This window comes from Aspergillus udagawae, assembly GCF_001078395.1.
Source record: "Aspergillus udagawae IFM 46973 DNA, scaffold_1, whole genome shotgun sequence".
Taxonomy (NCBI): Eukaryota; Fungi; Ascomycota; class Eurotiomycetes; order Eurotiales; family Aspergillaceae; genus Aspergillus; species Aspergillus udagawae.
Genome location: NW_025091264.1, coordinates 3,703,930 through 3,727,196, shown reverse-complemented (window position 1 = coordinate 3,727,196; position 23,267 = coordinate 3,703,930). Strand labels below are relative to the sequence as shown.

The following is a 23,267-nucleotide window of genomic DNA, read 5'->3' as shown; positions in this document are numbered from 1 at the left end:
TATACATATATGTACATTCTAGCGCATTAGTCATCAAGATATAACCTCCAACATCTCTTCCACTCGCCCAAACTTATCTCGAACTTTTCCTTTCTGCTGTCCCCGCTCCCGCTCTGCCTTATCGATGCGTTCCCAGTCCTGCCAGGATGTTGGCCGTAGACCACGCTTCTCCGCTTCGGGCCGTACACCGTCCCAGCCAAGTCCGGTGCTATTGGCTGGCCCATTCAGCAATGATCCCTTGCCTGCTTGACTCGCCTTGTCCGCAGCCAGAGTGTCAGCGGTGGTAAAAGCATCGGTCATAGTTGTAGCGATGACACCAGTTGGGCCACGTTTGACCCAACCCGCACAGTAGAGCCCAGGCAGATGCGAGATCAGCGAACCATCGGGTAGTCGCTCATTACCTCCTGTAGTAGTCGGGACGGTAATTCTACCGAAGCCGTCGTTGGGGATCACACCGCGATCAGAGTCGAACTGGATGCCTAGATCCTCCAGCCCTGGTAGAGGGAGGGACTTGTAGCCGACACTGCGGAAGAAAGTGTTGGCAGGTATGTCGACTTGCGCACGCTTCCCGCTTGAGAGGTACTTTGGTGTAACCTTGGCGCTAGGTGTGTGAGGATCGCTCGGATCCAGTTCATTGCGGGAGAACGTGACGGACGAGAGGCGGTAAGGATGGACAGGAGACCAATTCAGGCGTTCCGGAGACAGAAGGAAATCTAAAGACCATGACTTGGTCGCAGTAGTGGGGTCATTGGGTGACCCCTTCGCCAGGAGCTGCATTAATCTTTTTTGTGCTCGGGGAAGCGTAGATATGACGTCGTCTGGTGGAAGGAGGTCTCGAGGAATTGGATCAAACGACACAGAAGGCAGCTGTAGAAGCTCCCTGGCCTCTTTGATCGTAAAGGCGGCCTAAGGGCAAATAAGCATTGGATGCCGTAGAGGAACTGGACGAACGTACTTGCAACGGCCCGCGACGGCCTACAACCCGAACACGCTTGATCTTGCTCCTGACCAACTCCTCCACTGCGTACTCTGCAATATCTGTCCTTCGTAGAGTATTGATATCCGATAACAGTATCCTTGCGACATCTAAGGCAACGTTCCCCTGGCCAACAATCACAGCATCCTCACCGGCCGTAAGATCTGGTGCCAGATCACGGTGCTCCGGGAGGCCATTGTACCACCCCACAAACTCTCGCGCCGAGTACACGTTACGGAGTGCATCCTCACCAGGTATGCCCAGCCGCTTATCCTTCGGCGCACCGTATGCGAATAGGATGGCGTCGTAATGTGGTTTCAGCGCTTGGAGAGGTAGATTAGTGCCGAGTTCGATGTTGCCGATGAAGTTGAACCTCGGAGAGGCTGCAACTTCGGTAAACTTTTCTTCGCAGTTCTATTGGGAAAATGAATCAACATGGTGTCCACAGACGTGCCTAGAAGCATTAAGCGTACCTTGACTTCCGGGTGGTCCGGCGCAACTCCGTATCGTGCCAGGCCAAAGGGGACCGGCAGTTTCTCAAACATATCCACCACGGCATCCTCAACTTTAGATAGCAGTCTATAGGCAGCATAGAATCCAGCAGGTCCTGACCCTACAATGGCAACGCGGAACGGACGGTCCGCCGATATCGTCTGGCTCTGGTGCCGACGCTGGATTGTCAATTGCGCTAGTCGCTGACCCTGTGGGCGGTATAGCGACGTGTAACTAGCATTTGCACTGCATTGGGCGCAAAGATAATGAGCGCGTTTGAGATTCATCGTTATTCCCTGGGAATATCCATTAGAAAGTAGCATTCTAAGATAGACACTAGAAAACTAGTCATCCCGCTATAACTCCATTTCGTTCCGAGGCCCACACGTGACCCTTATCAGTCGGTTGCCGCGCCGACTATCGCGAGTGTTGATGCTCCACCCGATTGGGAGCTGCCTTGAATGGGGTCCGATCTGTGATGATGATTATCACCTAGGTAGTATCTTGATGACAGACTCCTCTTCTCCTCGTGCATTCTTCCCGTTCCATGGTTCCGCGTGTGCTTCTCGAGCCACATCCCCATCGTACCTTGCATACTCATTTTGGTTGATTTCCCCCCAGCATTCCTTTCTGTCTGGGTCATTCAACGCCCACATTCCACTCCTCGCGTGGATGCGCCGATAAGCATCATCCACCGCGGCCATGGGGAGATCATTGCCTCCATTCATTTACGGTCCTCCCTCCTCGCATAACTTCTATGGACCGACGGATCGTCCATTCAATCCAAAGGCCGTGACGCAGGCGAGCTGGACTCGTCCGCAGCCAAAACCTAAGCAGAAAGGACCATATGTTAGCTTTAACAGACACCCTGACTCTGTAAGTTAACTCTTTAGCATCTCGCCTGGTTTGCGCACAATGTCTTATTGATGCTCGATCGATAGTATTCGAACTTTCCTGATGGAGTGTCCCGCTGGACTCCCATGAGCCCCAGCACAAAGGGGAGAGTGTTCTATGGTCGAAACGTACAGCTTGGTCTGCGTGTGCTGGCATTACTCGGCGCTCTTGGCTCGCTATTTTGTGCCATTATTATTAAGAATGTTGCTGTCTCGATCATTTGGATCATTCGAGTCGGGGTAAGTCCACAAATACGATGCTTTGCGAATCCAGCTAATGTCGAAGCAGCCTATTGTTGCCGTTCTTCATACCCTCTATGGAATCTACCACCTATGTCGCTCGCCAGTTACCAGACCTGCTGGATCACAGGCCAGTTACATGGTCTTTGCGGCAACGCTTGACCTGGGCTTGGTTCCATATTATGTCTTCTCCGCATATATCGCATACAAGCAGATCACCAACAATGCCTACCACTGGAGCACTCTGCTGAGCGACGACACTAGTATCACGGACAAGATCGCCCATTCCACTTTCATCCTTAGCATTGTCAACGGAAGCTTTCATTTGATCTCTCTCTGCATTTCTGTCTGGTTGGCTTTAATATTCCGGCAGATCTCCCAGCTGCCTCCGGATCTAAATCCTCTCGAAGACAATCTGACTGCTCGTCCTCATAAACGAAACAAGTCGGAAATCAACGAAAAGCATCTCAGTCACTCTACTATTGCATCGGCCACGTCTATGGAAGAGCCCCTTATTGGTCCTGCTCGACATGTGCCATTCATGCATACCCGCAAGCAGTCCTCAGAAGATGGCGCGAGTCGATTTTCCGTTATCACCGAGAAGAGGCGATCACAGCAATCGATGTACACCGACACGGTTGTCCCACCCGTCCCACCTGTCCCTCAGCACTCCTTCCTAGCCCAGCACGACCAGCAAGCGTCGGTGCAATCGCCCTTGGCAGATTCTCACGACGACCATGCTCAGCAAGTCTCTCGTGACCTTCCTGACAGAACTCAATGCGTGAGCCCAGACTCGGACAACTGGATTGTCTACCCTTCTCGGTCACACTCTCCCGCAGAGGCTGGCTTGAATGAGAACTTAGCCCGTCGAGAACCCTCGTCTGCCTACAGTCAAGCGGAGAGCCTTATCTCTGCCGGTAGTAGCTTCAAGGACTGGCTCACTTCCGCCCAGCGCTACGAACTGCACCTTAACGAAGCAATCTCGGAGGAAGCTCGCGGCGAGTACGAGTCACTCGCTTTGCACGAACACTATGCAAATGACGAGGACATTCACGATATCCCTCAGGTGACACGATATTACGACAACGCTGAGCAAGACATTGGCGACCACAACATCAATATCTTCCTCGACCATAACAACCGCGAGCGGCAGTTCTCCGCCTCCCTCCAGGTCAACCCTCTAGCCCTTAACCCTCCCACCCCACAGCCTGTCCAGGAGGAGACCAACAATGCATCCCATCCCCCGACCCGTGCCCCTCTCACTGATATCCCGAACCTCGCTCCTACCCCTCCCGCTTCCCCTCCCTCCCCAGACAGCCCGGAGAAGAAAGGCCGCTTCTACGGAGAACTCAACAATAAGCCTTGGCTCAGCGTCCCCCGCAGCGCAAGCGGTCAGAACGATCCCGACTCGCACAATCTGGACCGGAAGAGGAGCAAGCTCGTCAAACGCAACAGCCAGAAACTGAACACATACGGTTCGCTCAAGCAGCATGACACAGATGATCTGGACGGCGAAAATGAGATACCTCCTGTACCTACCGATCCCGCCGTTGCAGACAGTGATCGCAAGGGTCGTGTTGTCAGTAACTCCGGTGCTGACATCGGTCGGCATGACTTTGGATCAGGCTCCTCCTTGGCGTATGGTAATTACATCGCCAACTTGGGTGTGGGACGACGACGCGATGTGAGTGGAAAGATCGCCGAGGAAGGTAGAGGTGGTGTGGTCACAGAGAGCCCGAAGCCGATGAGAGCTGCAGGATGGGCTCGCTTCGCTGGACTCTAGACCGGCAAACTTTGGAATTCATGGTAATATTTGGATGATCAGACTTGTTGATGATGGGATGGTCATTTTCATGATGGAATGGAATTGTAACGAGTTTTACGCGACGGATCTTCTTTCATGTTTGATAATACTTCTTTGGCATAAAGGTTTGTTAGGTAGTTAGTAGCTTCCTCAAAATCCAATAAACATTGTTTCGCAGCAATTAGAGGGATGATATGGGCCTTTTATATCGAAGTATATGTGAGAGATGACCGAGCTACGAAGGAACACCTTCGTACTCCCATCCTTGAATGACCCTTTTGCCTCTCCTCGAATTTCTCCGGTTCGCGTTACATTTAACAAATAAGGTGAGCGCAGTGATGATGCAGATTACAATTCCGGCAATGGCAGCGACCAACACCGTGCGCCGCTCTAGCTGGTGTGGATCGGCTACGTACGGGCAGGGAGTATCAGGGCCCCCTGTGACCCAGCAAGACGCAACGTCAAGTGAGTTGAAATCAAGCCAGACCTCGTACTTTGCGGGATCCGTCGTTGTAGCGTCCAAGGTGTCCTTGGATCCATCGAGCAGGTAATGGTATAGGTAGGTGTTCTCAAGGCCCGTCCGGGGTATCGAGAACGATGTATTCTCCGGGCAAGCGTAGTGGTACGCGTCTGAGTATGTATACGCTTGCGATGACAGGGACCAGGTGAAGGGATGGTTTCCCACGCGACAGGCGGCGTGGCGCTCTACGCTGCAGTTAGTGGAGCGCCAATGACCTCCCAGTGTGAGATCCATTACTGCGCATCGCTCAATGTGCGGCGAATCATCGTCGATGCCAGGAGGTGAGGGATTTTGAGGTTCACCAATAGCCCAGGCCCATGAGACAGACATGGAGATGTTTTGGTATAGATTTGCATCTGAATCGGCGGTCTTGTTGAACAAAGTGCTATTGAGCACCGGGGATAAGCCGCATACGGTGAGATTGACGATCAGATCGGATATTTCTCTCAGAGCCTTGGTTTCGTCAGAGCCGTTTATGATGGGTATGCTGCTCGATTGAGCCCACGACGAGTTGACTTGCGACACCGAGGTGGCCCCCGGATTGTAGAGACAGCCCGAAGTCAAGCTACCATTATCAGTAGCCGCGCTCGAGACGGTAGTTGTCAAGTAGTGAGGAGGGAATATGACGTCGTTGTCTGCGTTCAAGTCATAGCTCCCCAGCTGCGGGTCCACGGAGCCATATTCCAGGAACAGTCGTCGCTCTTGCGCAAGTTGCACATATTTCGAAGACGGCCAACCATCCGGCGTACTTTGCTTTCCATCCGCTTCGTCGTGAAGGGTGAAATACTCAGTGATAGGTGCGTATCCATTGTCAACTGCATACCATGATTCGTTGAGGCTCCTGCGCTCCTCGGCTAGCAGGGACGGCCTGTAGATGTACGGAGAAAGATGCTCATCAAACAAAGCGCTCACGTATTCTGACGGTAACGGCAGCTGTTCGTTGGTCACGGATGCAGCTGGCTGATCTAAAGATGCAGCACTTGATGCCACATGAAGATTTAGGGTGATGAATGTCGTATACACATTCCATTGAGAATTGGTAAGCCGGAAATGGTCTGCGAAGATATCAACTAGCCCAGAAAGGTCGAGATTATCGGAGCAAAGATAGGGACCCAGCTCGTGGAGTAGCGAGCCTGACGAATCGGCGACTGCTGTGACGGTGCCTGTGACTGCACTGGCCGTGGCTGTGGGAGATGGCGTGGTCGAGACAGTGACGACTTGAACATTCTGGGGTCTCGCCACAGGACAGAAAGTCCAATTTCGCTGCTCTACCGACCAGTATATATCAACCAGAAATCGACGGTAGCCGATGGCGAGCAAGTTCGAAATGCATTTCTGAGCAGCATTGCCGTCGTAGACGTTTTTACCGAAGCATGCGGCAGTCAGCGAAACAGCCGGCACGGTAACGAAGTTGATAGGAATTTGGCCGGCAACATCTCGTTCACTCTAATGAAACCATCGTCAGTCATATCTCATGCAGCGTCAGTTCGCGAGATGAACGCACGAGCAGTACTGCCACCCATGTAGAGTTTACAAGGGAAGCATCAGGATCATAACTCAGGCCCATGGAGCTGCATACAACGCGCAGCGCGAATCTAAGCTAGGAGATACAACTCATTTCAGGTTGGATTCGCGATTGTACCGAGCAATTCGAGTGATGAAATAGTCAGTCGAGGCTCGAACTGCGGAGACGCGGGCGGTGCGATTAGTGAATGACGATCGACCCTTTTCCTCTTTGGGCGGGCCAACACCATCTATCTGGCCACTTTGTGTTCATCACTACTCCCCTTGTGATTTTCCGACTTCTTTCATCTTCCAGCCAAACCACTTTGATACGCTTCCCTTCCAGCTTCATACTATTTCTCCAGCCTTCATGTATCAGTATTTGCTCTGTTAATTGATTAATTAACGCAAATCATCTTAATTCCCTTTCAACATGGCGGCTCCAGGTGGGCCTAGCCCGCAGCAGATTGCTGCCATGCAGCAGCAGTTTGCCGCGGAAGCAGCCAGACGAGGAATGACCCCCGAGGAATTCGCAAAACAGCAGCGCGAACAGCTGGATGCAGAGGCTGCGAAGCACGGCATGACAACCGAACAGTACGTTCAGCAGTTGAGGATGCGAGCTATGGCCGCGCACCAGCAGCAGATGGCCCAGCAACAGGCTCAAGGAGCGCAGCAGCAGGGACAAGCGGGCCCGCAGCAGCAGCAACAGCAACAACAGGGGCAGCCTGGACAGCCCGCTCCGCCTCAGCAACAGATGCAGCAAGTCCCCGTGAACCCGTCGAATCCTCCCGACCCTAAAGCTATCGCGGTCGCCAAGTTCCTACGCTCCCAGAACCTTAAGTCCCGCACGTGTATCCTGGACGGACAAAGAAAGGACATGTTCAAGGGTATTTACTCTCATACCCCTCCAGATCTCCGACTCAGTACTGACGAGTAACATAGTCAAACGCGCCATCCGCGCCCTCGAATCCCCTGCCTACGCCAAAGCCGCCGCCAAAAAGAACTCCCTCCTCCCCCCAGTCACCGACCGCGCCTCCGCCGAAAACGTCTTCAAACTCCTCCCTCTCTCCCTTCTCGCGCTGCGCGTCTCCAAAATCGACCCGCACGCCGGCCACAACCACGCTAAACCAAAGACCCGCGTCAAGGGCCTTTGGACCGTCAAGATCGAGCAGCACCAGGAGACAGACCCCATGATGCACTACGTCTGGCTCTACGAGGGACCCCAGTGGAAACAGAAGGCCATGGCTGCTGCCGTCGTGGCGGGTATCTTTGCCGTCGTCCTCTTCCCGCTGTGGCCCATCATGCTCCGCCAGGGCGTCTGGTACCTCAGCGTCGGGATGATGGGTCTGCTGGGTCTCTTCTTCGCCATGTCCATCTTCCGTCTGATTCTGTTCTGCGTGACCGTCTTCGTCGTGCCTCCCGGTCTCTGGTTGTTCCCTAATCTCTTCGAGGACGTCGGGTTCTTTGACAGCTTTAAGCCTTTGTGGGGATGGCAAGAGGTATGTCTTTTTCTTTCTCCCCACAATCTTCCCTTTCGATCGATGTACTAACTGTACCATAGAGCAAGAAGAAGAAGAAAAAGTCCAAGAAGGCCGTCGCTGGCGCCGACGCCGCCGAGCCACAACTAACTGCATCCGGCAAGGGAGGTGACTCTACCCCTTCCGCAACTACGACAGCAACACCTGCCGCAGATACCTCCGGCGTCGTGAAGCGCGATCTAGCGCCCAAGGTGGAAGAAGCAAGTGAGGAGTAAAATGGCATAGATGGGTTGCACTCGGGCATGATCTTAGGATGCATCGTATCAATTGGTTGCTTTGCCTTTTGAGTCATTGTGGTTGTTCTGGGTTATGTTCTGGACCTTTGGGCTACGGATTCATCGGATGAATAGCCACGTACGACTATATTTCTCAAATGATATATGTTCACTTCGGGTTGGAGTAAGGTTTCACTTATTTGAATTGATCAAAATCCATATGGGCCGTAGAAGATTTTGTAATTCCTGTATTATAATTCTTGATCGTGAGGATGCACTGCCCAGTTGTGATGTCGAATCTTGGGATTTCGCCGTGTTGACTCGTCCTAGGTTGAAATATTTGACATGAAGAATATAGTCTCCACTAGATACGACGGTCGGTATGAGGCATGAAAACTCAAGATAGACCAACATCAAGAACCGGTAAATAGGAGAGTAACGAAAGGGAAGAAGAAAAGAAATAGTGAATATGGTAACGACATACAGCGTGGATATCTTCAACTGTGGCTGTAGAAGAAAGGCCAAGAAGACAGGATAGATGCAATGACAAAGTAACAAAGGTGCCTGGTATCAGTGGTATATATAAGAAAGCAAGTCGCTGAGGTGTCGCAAATGCAATAAAACTTCAGGCGTGAAGACGGAATTTCCTCAGTAGTGAGGGAGTATAAAAGCACTTTTCCAAATTGCGTAAAGCTATGTTTTCGGGGCCGAGAAGCTGTACAGGTGTCTCTTATAATATCTACCGACGCCTAGAGATGCAGAATGAGCCAAGAGTAGAGAGTAGAGCAAATCGATGTGAAGTGGTTTCGCTTATAATCCGGAAGATACCTGGGTATCTATACTTGGAGCAGCAGGAAGATTGGTATGGGACGTGGGAGGATTGATGCTGGCAAAGCTTCTTTGGCGGTCTCGTAGCGTCTTCGAAGGCAGCAATTGGGAGGAACGAGCTGTGAGGGAAGCGCTTGGCAGCAGAACAGGCCTATGAGGATCGATTGGAGATGGGATTTTTGGTAAGGGGCAATTGGGGGGAGGTGCTGCTGGGGGTCCAACTGACAGTCCCGGCATGCTCTTGCGCCGAGCCATGCTGGGAGGACGAGCGCCGTGGTCTGTGGGATACACTCTATCCCGTTGGAGCTCAAGGCGGGACAAATTTCCGGAATTTGTAGTTGGTCGTGTGGGTTGCGGGTCAGTTGGAAGCTTGGTTAACGGGTCAATGGCTATGCTCGGAGGACGGAAGTGTGTTGTCATGGTATACGTTGTCGGTAAACGTGGGTTGGGTAGACTCCTGTAGTCATGATTTCTTTGCTGAGGATCTGCCAGCGAATCCTCGGAATTGGATACCCGCAACTGTCGCCTAGGGGAGACGTTGCGGACAGTAGAAGTATCCTCATATATGTCGTTGAGGCCCGTTCTACTCATGTTGCGGGTTGGCGATTGAGGTGGGGAGGGAAACGCAGACAGAGCATCAAGTTGCTCCTCAGAATCCTGATGACGGAGCCCATTACTCCGGTCACCGTCCAGACGAGGATCCTGAAGAAGTTGAGCTTGAGCGGTCTTCGCAGCAAACCTCTTGCTGAATGACGGAACACTGAAGTTGGGTGCTGGAGGCGAAGTGCTTCGCAAGATTGGCTCTGGCACCGTTGACGACGACCACCCAGGGTCATACCCCTCTGTGCTCGCCGGTCCTGCCAGATAGGCGGATAGGCGTTTGGTCAGACTTGCCGTGGTCGGGCTCGGCGGTACACCCGGTTGGGATGCTCCAGGAAGTGCGTGGCCATTGGGAAGTGTGAAAGGACCACTCGGAGGAGGGACCGAAGAATACAACCGCCCGAAGCCGTTGACAGGCGGTGTCACATCCGTGTGTGTGGTCGACATCGAGTCGGAACGAGACTCAGCGCCAGATTGATAAACGATCGACCGGCGTTGAACAGATATATAGGAGCTCCGGCGGGATTGATCACTGAGAGCTTGATCTTTTTCGTCGGAACCTGCCGACTGTTGAGGCTGTAGATAGATGCTGGAGAAGCGGTTGGGGTCTCTTTGCACCATCTGTCGGATACTCTGTTTCGGCCGCAGCTGATGCTCCATGACCTCGTCGTGCAGGTTTTCGGAGATGTATTTTTTACCTCCGCGGGCTTCGATCTGAGCTCTGACAGCCAAGAGCCAGGAGCTCATCTCTTCGGCATTGCAGAACACGAGAAGGAAAGCACGAGTCCATCGCCGGGAATAGGATCGATGAAACCCCAGGCGGGAAAACAAGGGCCGATGGGTATCAACTATTGCGGCGCCGTCTTCTTCCGAAATTTGAAGCACGTAACGCTTACCAGGAATTGCATCGCTGGCAAAGGCAACTGATCTGGGGCCCACCTGCAACATCTTCTCCGGTAGTCGGTCATGTTTCCCACTTGCTGAGTACTGTAAGATATAACCAGATGTGACCAGCACATAGATCTTTTGGGTCCACTCAGTCTTGCCGATAGTGTCGGAGACCGTTCGCATATGTTTCTTCTCCTTTTCTTCCTTCTTCTTCCGTTCCGCGGAAGCTTCCTCATTTGGCGGCTGATTCCCCTGAGGGTCTATATCGTTGGAGCTGCTGTTGCTCTTTGCGGTCGCCTGGATGCGCAAAATGGTATCAGCAGACATAACCGGGGCCCAGAGACAGTCGTGCTTGATTGCCTGTGGATAGGCCTGAAATAGCGGAGGGGGCTTCCACCCATGATCACCAGCAACTGGGCGACTGTCATTAAGCTTCCCTCGGGACTTCGACGCAAGTTTCGTCCGACTCGCAGCGACCGGCGGAGAGGCAACCAAGGTCGACGTTGACATTGCGGTTTTGGGGGTGGCACAAACACTTGGCGATAGTGGCGTGTCCGACACGGTCACCGTCTGTGTTACAGTGGTGTGCGCCTCGTCGATTTCCGCGAGTTTCGTGTCAACGTTGGACTTACGGGAGGGCTTCTCCCAGGCAAAGAGCCCGCGCAAACCCGACTTGGATGTCTGACGCTTGACCGGAGTTTGCTGCAGCGGTACCCTCTCTCCTTCGCTCTCATTTTGGTAGTCCGTGGGTCGTAGACGTTGCAGTCGAGGGCCTGCAGACGGGGTTGACGCTGCATCGGGAGCCGCAGCTAGAGTCGGGGATTGCACAGAAGCGTGAGCATTCGGACGGCTGAAGTTAGTTTGCAAAGGAGCTAGTCGTTGACCTCTGCGCTCACTGACGGATGGCTGAGGGGGCTGCTGATCTAAGCTCATCCTTCTGGGAAAGATTGGCTCACATCCGACATCAAAACGCGATTGAGATTGATCGGGTGATGATGAGATAGGGAAGTCGTGAGGCTGAAGATACGGGGCTTCAAGGGCGCGTGTGATTCATCTGGAGGACAGTTCTATTGTTGAGCTGGGGAGTGTTGCACATCGATGTGGAGGCGAAGACTGGCATTGCAAGTAGACGCTCGTACCAGCGGGTCAAGTGATGATCGCAGCCTGAAACCGAACCCACAGGTTTCAGATTAGATTCAGATCCAGGATGGTAAATGCAATTGTACAGAACTCGACTGAAGTGAAGTGAGGCAGAACCGAATAGGAAAGTGGGAGAGATCGCGTGGTGGAGGCTTGGAGCGGAGACGGCCGAGCCGAATTTTGGAAGCTCACGTTTGGAGTAGAAGTACAGGTAGTAGTTTCAATTCCAGAGGAGGGAATTCAGCTGTAAGGAATGAGAGAGAAGATCGCAGTGCGACATCAGAGCAATTCATGCAGCTCCATTGCGCTTCTCCTGGGGTTAGAAAGAGTGTGTGGAGGCGGAAGAAGAAAAGGAAAGGAAAAAAAGAGAAAGATAGCAAACTCGGCCCAGAACTACCAAGCGGATGGAAACTGGGAAGCCAGATCGAGTTACAGTCCGGACTTTTCCTCTTCTGTGTGAGTGTGGCCCTATCCTTCCGCTAATTTTTCTTTGTCTTAATTTTAGGCTTTGATTAGCTATGAATCCCAGTCAGTAGTCCCGTCTAGTCTACTACTACTTGAGATTGGAGTGAAGCTAAATCTGCCTGGAGGATCTGAAACAGTTGGCCTCCTAACAGGAGCAGACTTGGAAATGAGCCAGGTGCAAAGATACAGCATTGAGATCAGATCAATTCGGAGTATCGTCGGTAATAGTAATAATAGACAATTATTGCCTGTCGAGAAATCCGAGATACTATATGCGCCATCAAGTCTATAATTGGCAATCTACCCCTGAAACGGAGGAGGAACAACACTTTTGGAACAGGATCCGGTCCCACTTGGCCGGAATATCATCATGTTTATTTACGTAGAGCTATGGTGAGGGAAAAAAAGGAAACAAAAAAAAAAAAAAAAAAAAAAAAAAAACATAGTTCCTACTACGGAATGGGAGTACCGGAACTCTCTTCTCTTCGTAGTTTCGTAGTGAACCTGAACAAAACTGCGCGGCCCTTGACGTATTGACAACGGGCGACCTGTGGAGTAGTCTGCAGCAGATCGCAGGTTGTACAAGGTGACGGAACGCAGCAGACTGCAGCAGTCCATACTCCGTTAAAGGAATGAGGAACGGCGATCAACGTCAACGGATCGTCGTTCATCACGAGTTTCGTATCGTCGTATCATATCGCTTCCAGTTTTGAGCGACTTGACTTGATTCGGTTGAGTCGTGAAGCCACAATTGACAGGTCAAATCATTGTTTCAAGAGAGATACGCAATTTGTTCAGAATAATACATGAAATGAATGCCTCGGAGACTCAACGCGAAGGAGACCCCATTAAAGGCACAGAGGGCATCGAACACTTCTTCCCCTGCGCCTCGGCAACAGCCCCCATCAACTGTGCTCCCTCGTCACAATGCTGCGCCATGGCAATGTCTTTCGACGACAACCCTCGCGGATTATGCGTCGTCCAATGCACATCCACACTTCCAATCCTCTATCACCGCAGACCATTAGCATATCGCAACCTTTTCCCGATTCAGCTGGAAAGAACTTACAACGGTCATGGTAGAATGATGCTTCTGTATCGCGCTCTGCGACGCAATCACATTCATAAAGCTCTGCACCAAACAATCAGCCTCCCTAATCCCTCGAGAAGAACAACAACTTAAACCCACCACAGACTTAAAATAAGTCCGAAAATAAAACGTCTTCTGGATCCCCATCCCCTCCCCATCCAACACCCACCCCTTCTCAAGCAACGCTTTCAATCCCTGCTGGACCTGCTCCGCATCCTCACCCGGCGAGATCCGCACCTGCGGCTGCTCCTGCTCCTCAGAAGGACCAGCAGCAGTCGAGTAACCCACATCGGCCATCACGGGCGTCAGCAACTGTCTCCCCTCACGGAGCGCGGAGCCGAGGAGCGGAGAGACCGTCGTGCGGGGGGATCTCCGCGTGGAAAAGGATGATGACAACGACGATGACAACAACAAGGATGGATAAATGACTCTACCAGATAAAATACCGGGACGAGAGATGCAAGCTCGGACTCGTCGTTGCAGGGCTCCCCGCGCTGCTTCCATGCTCGAGGTACAATTTAGTCAAAACTTTACGAGACCTGCTCGTCATTACCAGAAGATGACATCGACAACGGGAGTTGACACACCTCGCAGGACGGAACAGTCACGTGATGCTCGTAGGTAAGGTAGCCTCAGCCTCCTCCACCCCCACGGACAAGGAGCACCGTGAGAGATGGTTCCTGCAGAACAGCCTCATCCTCACCCGAATCAGGCAGGTTTTTACGTGCACTCCCTAAAAGTCCCTCGACTCCCCAAGATAAGAGATCGCCGGATGTAACCTCCGAGCCTGATCTATCCCACAATCTCCGCAGAAGGTTAACCTAAAATCAAAAGGCCGTGGAAGTCACCTCCGGCGCTCCCGCGATCTCTGTAGATGCGCCTGGCCTCCATTGCGGAGTTCGTACAATCATCTACCCGGCTATCTATTCAATGACGCTTGATTCCTATTAGATCACCTGTCTCCTAGCTTTGATAGGGTTATACTACCTCCGGTATCCTAAGGTGCTCTCAAGCCACAGATCCATGAGACAGAGTGGTAACCTTAACAATGTGCATAACTCTAATAACTGCTCCTCTGTACGGGTCCCTTCGCATCGAGCCTGCATCCGGAGTCATACCTTGATTCCTACTCTTCCGCCCATCGCGAAGTGCAGTCGCGCTTGAGTCCCTTTTAACGGATTACGTCGATATGAGGCATGACCGTGCTACAGGTCGCTTGAAGCATCGATAAAAAGAACATCATCATTTGTCGGATTCTTTCACTAGCCACCAGTAGCCGAGGAGTCTCTCGCTAACTACTTCGGTACCGCCGTGGAGACACATTTGCTAGAAAGTAAACATCCACCTCACTAACGACACAAGCATAGAGAAGACAGACCACCGTTGAAACAAAAGATTTCGTAAGCCCGCAGAAAGAAAAAGAAGCTGAAGCCACATAGAAATCCCAGATACAATTAAAAGGCCATCGAAATGGTACGAAGCCGACGCCTGTTTGACTCGGGTGTACCGACCGACCACACGCCGCCATTCACTCTGCAAGGGTGCAATGCAAACGAGTTCCGAGAGTCGGCAGTCTGAACACACGAGCAAGTTTTAGCACCAAGGCCTTCCACCAGAGGCGGAGATGAAAAGAAGAAAACAAAAAAGAAATAACACTTGCAAAGCCCGGCCCTGCTCAAGAAACGAAAATTGCTCACAGAGGCAACGAACAGTAGAGGCGCAAAGCTCACAAGGCTCATATAAAGCATGTGCTGCCTGAAACCCCTCTGTGTCACTGTGGACCATCACTACGACCATGATACACATCAACGACAACGCTTCCTCGGATACCCATCGGCTCCAGGCCGCTCGGTTGTGGAGTTGCGAGTCATGCTCATTCCGCCATGGAGATACTGTTTCTGCGCGACTGAGCACGAGAACCCGCGCGAGACGGACCACGAGATGCTACATAGCTGCCCTGTCGGCTTCCAAGGGCCTGACGGATTCGAAGATCCTGGCGAGATCTTGCAAGAGAATTTGCCCTAGAGCTAGTGGGTATTCTAGACAACTGTCGGACATTGAGGTCGACTTCGATATCGTGGCGAGCAATCGACAGCTGTTGAGCAAATGTAGAGCGCTGGCGGAGGTAAGGACCGCACCAGTAGATGACATAGACGGCAATGACGAGGACGAATGAGATGCAGACTATAGAAAGGTCAAGATCAGTTTCGGTCTCTGGGATGCAGAAGAAACAGATTGAAGGTGTCAGAAGTACTTACACAAAATCGTAGATGCGTACTCAAGGTGACGATCGCCGCCAATGTCTGTGAAAACGTCTGTCAGCTGCTGTAACCATAAGGCGGATCAGTGGACAGGGCAACTTACTCTCGAAGAAAGGTGTGGCAGGAATGGTAAGAATACCAGCCAAGAAGTCTCGAGACCAGCCATTTCCACCGGTTGCCGACGCAGAGTAAGGGCCATAGGCACAGACCATGTAGTCAATCGTCGCCATGTAAATGCTGTAGTTGGCAATGCCGACAATGGCAGAGAAAACCATGGTTCCAATCCAGTGGACTGGAGGGCCCAGGCTGGTCCAAGCAAAACCAATCAACCCGATGGGCAGGCAAGGAGCGGTATAAAGAAGCCACCACAGGCGAGATTCGTATTGGGCTCGTTCATCCTGAGGCTTAGCACGTCGCTCTTTGATGTTCCGTTTAATGACTGGGATAAATGATATCCACGCGATGAAATACCCAACTAGGATGGGTAGAAACGACAAGCCGAGTGCAACCGTGCCAAAGCCCCACTGCTTGTAAACAAGACCGAACGACTGGATGAACATAAAGATCAGAGCGTCGCTGAAGCCACTCAGCAGAGACAGAGACAGCACGATGGGCTCGGTCAAGAACATCTTGAAGGGGCGGATCCAGGTGGCGAGGATTTCCCGCATTGCAAACCGCTCCCGGAACTCAAGCACCTCGTTAGGTCCCCATATATCCTCTCCATTCTTTCTTCTTCTCTTAGCGATTCTGTCCATCAATATCGTCGTGCGAGTCTCCGGAACACAGATTAGGTGAGCGAGCTGAACAGCTCCTCCGAAGATCAATTGAATCCAGATGTTCCAGCGCCAAGGAAGGTATTCTTCGACGAATCCACCGACGACAGGACCGATGACAGAGCCTGCAACAGAAGAAAAGACGACGCAGGCTACGGCGTACTGCTGATCATCTGCCTCCCATAGATCGGCAATCATTCCCAGGGTAACGGAGCCACCAGCAGAACTCAGACCACCCAGGGCTCGGCCCACCATGATGGAGGCAAAGTTGGGAGCAAGAGCCACAGGAAGTTGAAAAGCATTGACGAGAAACAAACTTGCCTGGAGAATTGGCTTGCGTCCGAGTTCCTCGCTCCAGGGCGCCCAGAGTTCGCAGCCAAAGGCATAAGTAACGAGGAAAATCATGGCACCGCAACGAGCAGCTTGCATACTGACCCCATACTCTTCAGAGATGCCAGTCAGAGCGTTGGAATACAGACTGGTGTTGAAGTTCATGGAAGTCTGGACAAGAAAGATCACACTGATGACTGTCCATTTTTTCCAGGACGGCCAGGAGTACCCCAGCTCGTCGTAACAATCTGCTTCTTTAATAACCTTGTCCGCCCTCGAAGGCTTTTCTTCTAGAGCTTCCACAGTTTCAACATTTTCAATATCTGCCGCTGTGGGCTCTGGCTTTTCAAACGATGGGTCAATGCCCTGGTCTGCATGGGTTGAGGACGAGGCCTCAGACTCATGAAGATGCGGGTCTTCTATCTCCATGACCCCCTCAGAGGGAGGAGGCACTGTCATTTTGAGATAGCCTGCTCTGTATCTCGCGTATCACAAACCTAAGAAGATGATTAGAGGTATGAACACGTAACAACCATTAGGTAGACAATGTAAACTTACTTTAATAAGCAAGAGATCTTTGACTTAGCAAGGCTATCACAAGCAGTAGATGTAGACAGAAGGGATTATAAGCAGAGTAAACACTGAAGGGGGAATAGGAAGAGGGAAACAATGAGATAGACGCTTTATCTCACGAGTTGGAAAGTGGTTGTGTGAGAGAAGTAAGACGAAGAGTCGGCGAAGTGTTAATGTAAGTAAAGGTTTGGGAGAGAGGTGTGCAGATCAAAAGGTGGGAGAGGACAGGAACGAAGAAAAACAACAGTCAATTAACAGAGTAGAAGAAGTATGAATGCGGTCAACAAGAGGCGCCTCAGGCTATCTATATTATACTGTGTGGGCTGGCAGGAACCCCAGAAAGGGAAAGGACGGGGAAATACCTGATGCTACTCTACCACCCATGGACAAAGCCCACTTTGTGCCTGCACTTTACTTCCCTTCCAATGGAGAGAACCCGGGGTAAGTCAGTACGGGGCTCCTCTGTTAATTTCCAAACTTTCTTTTATCTACTCTAATGAGCCATTCAGGTTACAAGACTGCTAAGAACAGAATACACTTATCAGGCTTTGCTGAACGTCTCTTGCCGAATCCTGTCTTTTTCCCACACTTTGCATCTGTTCCTTTACAGAAAATCATTTATCTCTTCTCAGGCATGCTCGCCCCTTCCTTTGCATAATTAATAATTATTTTTTTTTTTCTCACGCAGAGACTGCAGCCAGAAAGCTGCGCATTGAACATGGTTTGGGCCACCGACGCAGCCGGATACCGAATCAGGACTGGAGATTCGAACCCACTCGCCACGCCGATGAGGAAGAATGTCCTTCCTCATCAGTTTCGAATGGGACGTCTGGGAACCTCAGGGTCCAGTCAGCGTCTGCCCCTCGTCATCTGAGCCAAAGGAAAACGGCGATGGGAAACCCCACGGGCAAGTAGAAGATGGCCGCAACTGGACATTGATTTATGGTGCTCCACTCGGAAGTTGAGTGCTAGCCGGAAGAGTACCACAACAGAAGCCGCTCTGGGCCGACAGCTTCAGGAATGCCCGTTTCGGGAAACCAAGGGGCCAAGCCATGGGACGGCGCCGAAGGGATACCTACAGTACAGTCAAACCCTGCGAGCAGAAATACTCTGCTGCAGCGTTTGTCTCGTTCACAATGGATTTGACAGAATCTACAGTGTACAGACTGACAATGAAGAGCCTAGCGACCCGTATTGACGCAAGGGGTCGGGATAGTTGGCTGGCCGTGCTCATGGATCATTCTTGGGGTGGCTTCCCGAGGCGGTCGGGTAATGGCGATCTTTTGAACTTTCTTCGAGGCTTAGCCCGCCAGAATTTCCCAGGATGAGTTTAAGACTTGCCGGAGTACAACAAATTAAGACGTGCACATCGAGACGACCAATGTTGGCGTGCGTAAAATCATGATACTACGGTGTTGGATACTGGAGTAATCCATGGCATTTGTCCAATTGCAGTGGTCTTCCTTAGTTTCGTGGGGTGTTTTCTCTTCGGAGTAACCGTGGGTGACGTCAGGGTCTCTTTTCTTCCCTTTTTTCCTTGTCGGCTCTTACGCAGATCGTCATTCCCAAGTAGGACCTGGACTGGTTTACGACGAAAACTTTAGTCATGCATTTGTATAACTAACTAGTTGATTTTCTGGCCTGATCGTGAGATATCTTACTTTCCAGAATATTTCATCGAACATTGTCAGGTATTGACAATCCTGTCGCCTGCATAAGTACGTAGGAGGCTTTCGTAGTAACCTGGCGATGCAGTAAGTAGTATTCTCGAACACCTCGGACGGTGACGTTTCAATTGGCAATAAGCAGATCGGATCCACTAAAGGTACATTTGTTAAGGTAGGTAGGTAAAAAGATCATACGGCAATACTAAGTGGCAAGGATAAGGTAATTCCATGATTGATCACACGAGAACATGTAGGGGCCTTCTGATATTCTGAGTTACTTTCTTCCCTTTCAATGCAGCGCATGGAGTCAGCATGCAGTCTTTCTGAAACCCATGGGAATGTTCTCACTGTCGGTGTCAGTTTCAGATGCCTGACATAGGCTAATTTCGCTCAGTAGAATCATGAAATTGGTTTGCCTAAACGGTGATCCAAAGATTACTGTCCAGGTCAACCCAGGTTACGAGTTTCTTCTCTGTACAAGGCCCGTACGACATGACAAAATCGCTCAGTCAAGGATTGTTGCCAAGGTGATAATAGGGGCTTAGGGCGAAAATGCAGCTTCAATCCCACTAGAAGAATCAAAGCCCATCATGAACCAGACTCAGTTCTGATTGTGTATCAATTCTGCTGTTCACTGGGGTCCTTGACACTCCTTACTTCGTAGCCACGTTACCCCGGCCCCATCTCGCTGATCTACAAGGGCTTCACGTTTTTCTCACCCCCTCTTACTTCAAGCTTAGGTTTGGAGACTGGGGAATGTTCAATTGCGTTTCCCCTCACATCCACATCCTTTCAGAAAAAAAAATCCCCGAAACCCACGCCCACGAGGAAAGCAAAATCGGTCCATGTCACGTGGTCCACCTTATGAGGTCAAAGTACACAGTAGAAATCAGCCAGTTTCTCTAAACCGACGGATCCGAGGCTCAAGCTTTTTGGCTGATCGGCACTCTCAATGGGTGGTTGGCTGCGTGACTGGTCCGCTTGCGGGTCATTGGCCCCATCACTATTCCCAATTCAGCAGCGGAGGCCGGTATCGGCTGGAACTGTGAAATTCAGACTTCAGAGTTCACAACTTACCGACGTTCTAAATTCTGATGCTCCTACTGTGGTGCCTCAGGTGTCAGGTCTCATTTCACTTTCCACTCCGCTTTCCTCCAGTTTGTTGCCCACGGGGTCGATAACAATGTCTCTGCTTTCCGGAAATGTGTAAGTCATGTTCCAGGAGTCAGCTGACAATACCCTTTTTATTTTTATGTCAAAACTTCGTGTCATGTATGAGCGAAATAGTTGATGATACCATGATCTACGGTCGCATTGTGGCTGACATCTAGATTTATACTCAGAGTATATCTGTGACATTCGTTATCGCGAAGACGCCGCATTGGGCTTCTCGAAGCTCACCGCCGTCTGATCCTAGTCATGTGGCGTTCCTCTGTCGAATTGAGATAAAGTCCGTCTGAACTTTCAAGAGATCAATTGTAACCTTCCGGCTCCCTAAGAGCCTAAGTTCTGTCCCTGATCTTCTGACTTGCAGTAGTAGTTTGCGCATAGGTGAGGTTCGTGGCTTTGACTAGAGACTATGATGTCCTCGTTGACCGTTGACACAGAAAGAATCTAGTCAAGCTTTTGAGAGTGCAACAGTATCACGTTGAGCTCATCGTTCCGGCAAAACCAGAACCAACTTTTCGGGCTTCATGCCTTGTCCATCCTCATAAGAGGCCCCGGCTGGACTTTGTCATTGCATTCTACGGCATATACTTCCGACCGCATATACCAGCCTTGGATAATTCTGGTAACCCCACGAATTATCCTATGTAGAAATGATCGTGTTCTCAGGTCTTGCCTACGGAAATAGGAAGGAGGTCAGCATATGCGCGTAAATTCCCTTATTGATCCTTTGCCTCACAAGTGAACTGCCCATTCCAGTCTCAGGACACTAGGTCAAACCACAGTGTATTGGATTCTGGGCTTTCTATCTCAACGAGAACAGCTAACAGGCACATGTGGTCTGGCTGATTCCGTTGAGACCGTAGGCGATGAGCATCACTAATCTGCTTTTATACAGCATTGGTTATCTGGCACTCAGTTGAAAGTCGGGGTCGATCTTGCTCACCTTAGCTCTGAAGATTCCGAAGTTATCAGCTTCTGAAGCTCTGATATTGTGTGCTGATGCTTTGTAAAGAGAGCGGGTTGATACAACCATGATGTGGCTTGGATATTCAGCCCTAACCATGTGCCCTACAATGAAGTCAGAAATGGTCAAGCTGTGGCGCAGCAGGCTGAATTCAGAATAGCGTGACTGACTAACAGCTGCTGCTCTGGTTGCGGCATCATCATAACCAGAACACATCGAGTGAACAGTGATTGTATTCATCATCATTAACATCATCCTCATCGTCATTGTATCACATCACTCATCTTTCTTCCCGGGCTTGCCCTACCACCTCTCCAGCCCAAGGAATGCCTCCTGATCTCAATTCTCTTCCACCATCCCGTTCCCCCTCATCCCCGCGTCCACCACGGACAGTCCCCGCCACTTCCGAATCTGTGTCAGCGGTCTCCCCTGCAGCGTCATCTACCACCATGAACAACAATACTAGTGCCACGGACCTGTCCCGTCGGTCGTCACGCGCTTCACCTCGTACAAGGTTGTCAATTTCAGAGCACCGCCGTACTCCCACAGGTACCAACCCAAACCTGAGCGAGTCCGAAATTCCCTCAGCCGAGCACCGTTCCTCCCTCAGCCATGCACTTCGCACGGCAAGTCCCACGATCGGAGGCAGCCCGATTTTTGCTACAGGCGACCCGCACCACCAGCGTGCTCCATCTCTAGGGGAGCTCCACCAGGAATTGGAGCAAGAACAAGAAGCGCAAGTGGTATGATTATCTATGCGCTATCCTCTAAAACGCAAATAGGCTATGAATGCTGATTGGGCAATAGAACCGACTGTTGCAGATGATTCGGAATCAACAAGCCCAACTACAACACCTCCAGCAGCAGCAGCAACAATCAGGCGCAGCGGTTGAAGATTCCACACCACCGTCTGAACGATCTGTCGGTGTCCCCATAATACCACCACTTCCTGCAGCTGGTAGCGGTCGCACATCCACTCAGTTTCCTTCATCCCTGTCCAGCCACCGAGCGTCGCGGCCTCCCAGCGAGACTGCTTCTCCCAGACTTCGGCCGCTACCTTCTGCTTCTCTGCATGGAACGTCGGCCGACTCGTCCCGCGGGCCCGAAGGGTTGGACCTGGTAGCAGGCACCAGTGAGACCTCGTCCCGACGGGGTAGCAGGGATGAGGTGGCTTTCTACCAAGCCGAAGCCTCCATGCTCAATCGCGAAAACCAGATGCTTCGCCAGCGTATACGTGAATTAGGTTTGTCTGCTCTTTTTCTCTCCGTTTGTCATGTCTGCCAAGTCTCGGCATCTGTTCATTTTCTATGTATGCTCGGAGCTGAAGATCTGAACGCTAACAAAGCAAAAGAACGACATATTAGTGAGTTGACCACCTCTGGTACCCGACCGGAGCAGAGTGCGCCACCTGCCACACAGGGGGCCGAAGCCGCCGATCATCATGCATCTGCCGGTGTGGGGTCGGCTACTGAGCCCACGAACAAGTCTTGATTGGGAAACACAAGGCATGGATGCGCTGCCGGCTGTCCATCCGCTTTTTTCACTTTTAGCTTACACTTTCTCGGCGTGTCTTATGATCCGAAAATTTTTTTTCATTGTCAGAACCGGCGAACTGCCAAGTTTTGTGTGAGGTGCTCCGTGTTTCCGTTCCCCTTCCGCTGACGTGCATTGATACCCTGACCTATGATTATCTGTGTATCCAATGGATGTATTCGCTGTCACCACTCAATAAAGGGCTCAAAGCACCACAGAAATTCCTCGCATTTCTTTTCGGGCTACCCATACTGTCTATTGGGCGGTTCTTATCCGTTAATAGGGATTTATAATTGCCAGGCAGCAGTGTCTGTCCACGCAGGCAGGTCGTCGATCGTTCTAGAGTCTCCTTGGCGAACTCTGCATGCATTACTATCTTCTTATTGCATGCAGAGCGCATACACCGTGATCGTCGGCCGGCTACTGTAGGCATCCCCGAGATCAGTTGTAATTAAATTCAGAATCCCAGATTGTTGACTCCAGCTTGGCACTACGCGCTCTGTCCTCCATTCCCACGACAGACTAATCCCACCTCGTTGGCAGAAGTCTCTTGCTCCTATTCATCCAATCACTCAACCGACACAGCCATCATTATCCTAATGACCCATGTCGACCATACGCCCTAGCCAAGCCCTCGGAAACGCGAACTCTCCTCTCCTTGCCGAGTGCACCCTCCACAACCTTGGCCTTGACCTAGACTCAGCGACACAGATCGATATGCCCCGGATACAAACCCCAGCCGCTCAACCCATTCCAATTCCCCCCTCTCCCCAGCCGGATCAGTCAACCTCAGCCGGCTGCTCG

At 51.3% G+C, this 23,267-nt stretch overlaps 8 protein-coding genes across 8 annotated transcripts; 3 read left to right on the top strand and 5 right to left on the bottom strand.

Annotated features, from left to right (window-relative positions):
* Positions 1 to 33: 33 nt before the first annotated feature.
* Positions 34 to 1,755, bottom strand: Aud_001212 (NADPH-adrenodoxin reductase; the record flags this gene model as incomplete). Its single annotated transcript, XM_043286712.1, has 3 exons — positions 34 to 906; positions 956 to 1,390; positions 1,450 to 1,755. 3 exons carry the CDS (start codon positions 1,753 to 1,755, stop codon positions 34 to 36), a joined length of 1,614 nt encoding a protein of 537 aa, XP_043142647.1.
* A 415-nt stretch (positions 1,756 to 2,170) lies between these two features.
* Aud_001211 (uncharacterized protein) lies at positions 2,171 to 4,384 on the top strand (the record flags this gene model as incomplete). Its single annotated transcript, XM_043286711.1, has 3 exons — positions 2,171 to 2,344; positions 2,410 to 2,601; positions 2,651 to 4,384. 3 exons carry the CDS (start codon positions 2,171 to 2,173, stop codon positions 4,382 to 4,384), a joined length of 2,100 nt encoding a protein of 699 aa, XP_043142646.1.
* Positions 4,385 to 4,640: 256 nt separating this feature from the next.
* Aud_001210 (Lectin C-type domain protein) lies at positions 4,641 to 6,492 on the bottom strand (the record flags this gene model as incomplete). Its single annotated transcript, XM_043286710.1, has 2 exons — positions 4,641 to 6,371; positions 6,430 to 6,492. 2 exons carry the CDS (start codon positions 6,490 to 6,492, stop codon positions 4,641 to 4,643), a joined length of 1,794 nt encoding a protein of 597 aa, XP_043142645.1.
* A 369-nt stretch (positions 6,493 to 6,861) lies between these two features.
* Aud_001209 (Sec62 family protein translocation protein) lies at positions 6,862 to 8,181 on the top strand (the record flags this gene model as incomplete). The annotated part of the gene is made up of 3 exons (XM_043286709.1): positions 6,862 to 7,315; positions 7,371 to 7,927; positions 7,990 to 8,181. 3 exons carry the CDS (start codon positions 6,862 to 6,864, stop codon positions 8,179 to 8,181), a joined length of 1,203 nt encoding a protein of 400 aa, XP_043142644.1.
* An 810-nt stretch (positions 8,182 to 8,991) lies between these two features.
* Positions 8,992 to 11,430, bottom strand: Aud_001208 (peptidase family M20/M25/M40 protein; the record flags this gene model as incomplete). The annotated part of the gene is made up of 1 exon (XM_043286708.1): positions 8,992 to 11,430. The coding sequence occupies one exon, from the start codon at positions 11,428 to 11,430 to the stop codon at positions 8,992 to 8,994; it is 2,439 nt and encodes an 812-aa protein (XP_043142643.1).
* A 1,500-nt stretch (positions 11,431 to 12,930) lies between these two features.
* On the bottom strand, positions 12,931 to 13,489 carry Aud_001207 (4a-hydroxytetrahydrobiopterin dehydratase; the record flags this gene model as incomplete). Its single annotated transcript, XM_043286707.1, has 3 exons — positions 12,931 to 13,110; positions 13,172 to 13,234; positions 13,292 to 13,489. The coding sequence occupies 3 exons, from the start codon at positions 13,487 to 13,489 to the stop codon at positions 12,931 to 12,933; spliced, it is 441 nt and encodes a 146-aa protein (XP_043142642.1).
* A 1,576-nt stretch (positions 13,490 to 15,065) lies between these two features.
* Positions 15,066 to 17,015, bottom strand: Aud_001206 (putative MFS multidrug transporter; the record flags this gene model as incomplete). The annotated part of the gene is made up of 3 exons (XM_043286706.1): positions 15,066 to 15,376; positions 15,451 to 15,495; positions 15,557 to 17,015. The coding sequence occupies 3 exons, from the start codon at positions 17,013 to 17,015 to the stop codon at positions 15,066 to 15,068; spliced, it is 1,815 nt and encodes a 604-aa protein (XP_043142641.1).
* Positions 17,016 to 21,256: 4,241 nt separating this feature from the next.
* On the top strand, positions 21,257 to 22,421 carry Aud_001205 (uncharacterized protein; the record flags this gene model as incomplete). Its single annotated transcript, XM_043286705.1, has 3 exons — positions 21,257 to 21,673; positions 21,738 to 22,173; positions 22,282 to 22,421. 3 exons carry the CDS (start codon positions 21,257 to 21,259, stop codon positions 22,419 to 22,421), a joined length of 993 nt encoding a protein of 330 aa, XP_043142640.1.
* Positions 22,422 to 23,267: the final 846 nt, after the last annotated feature.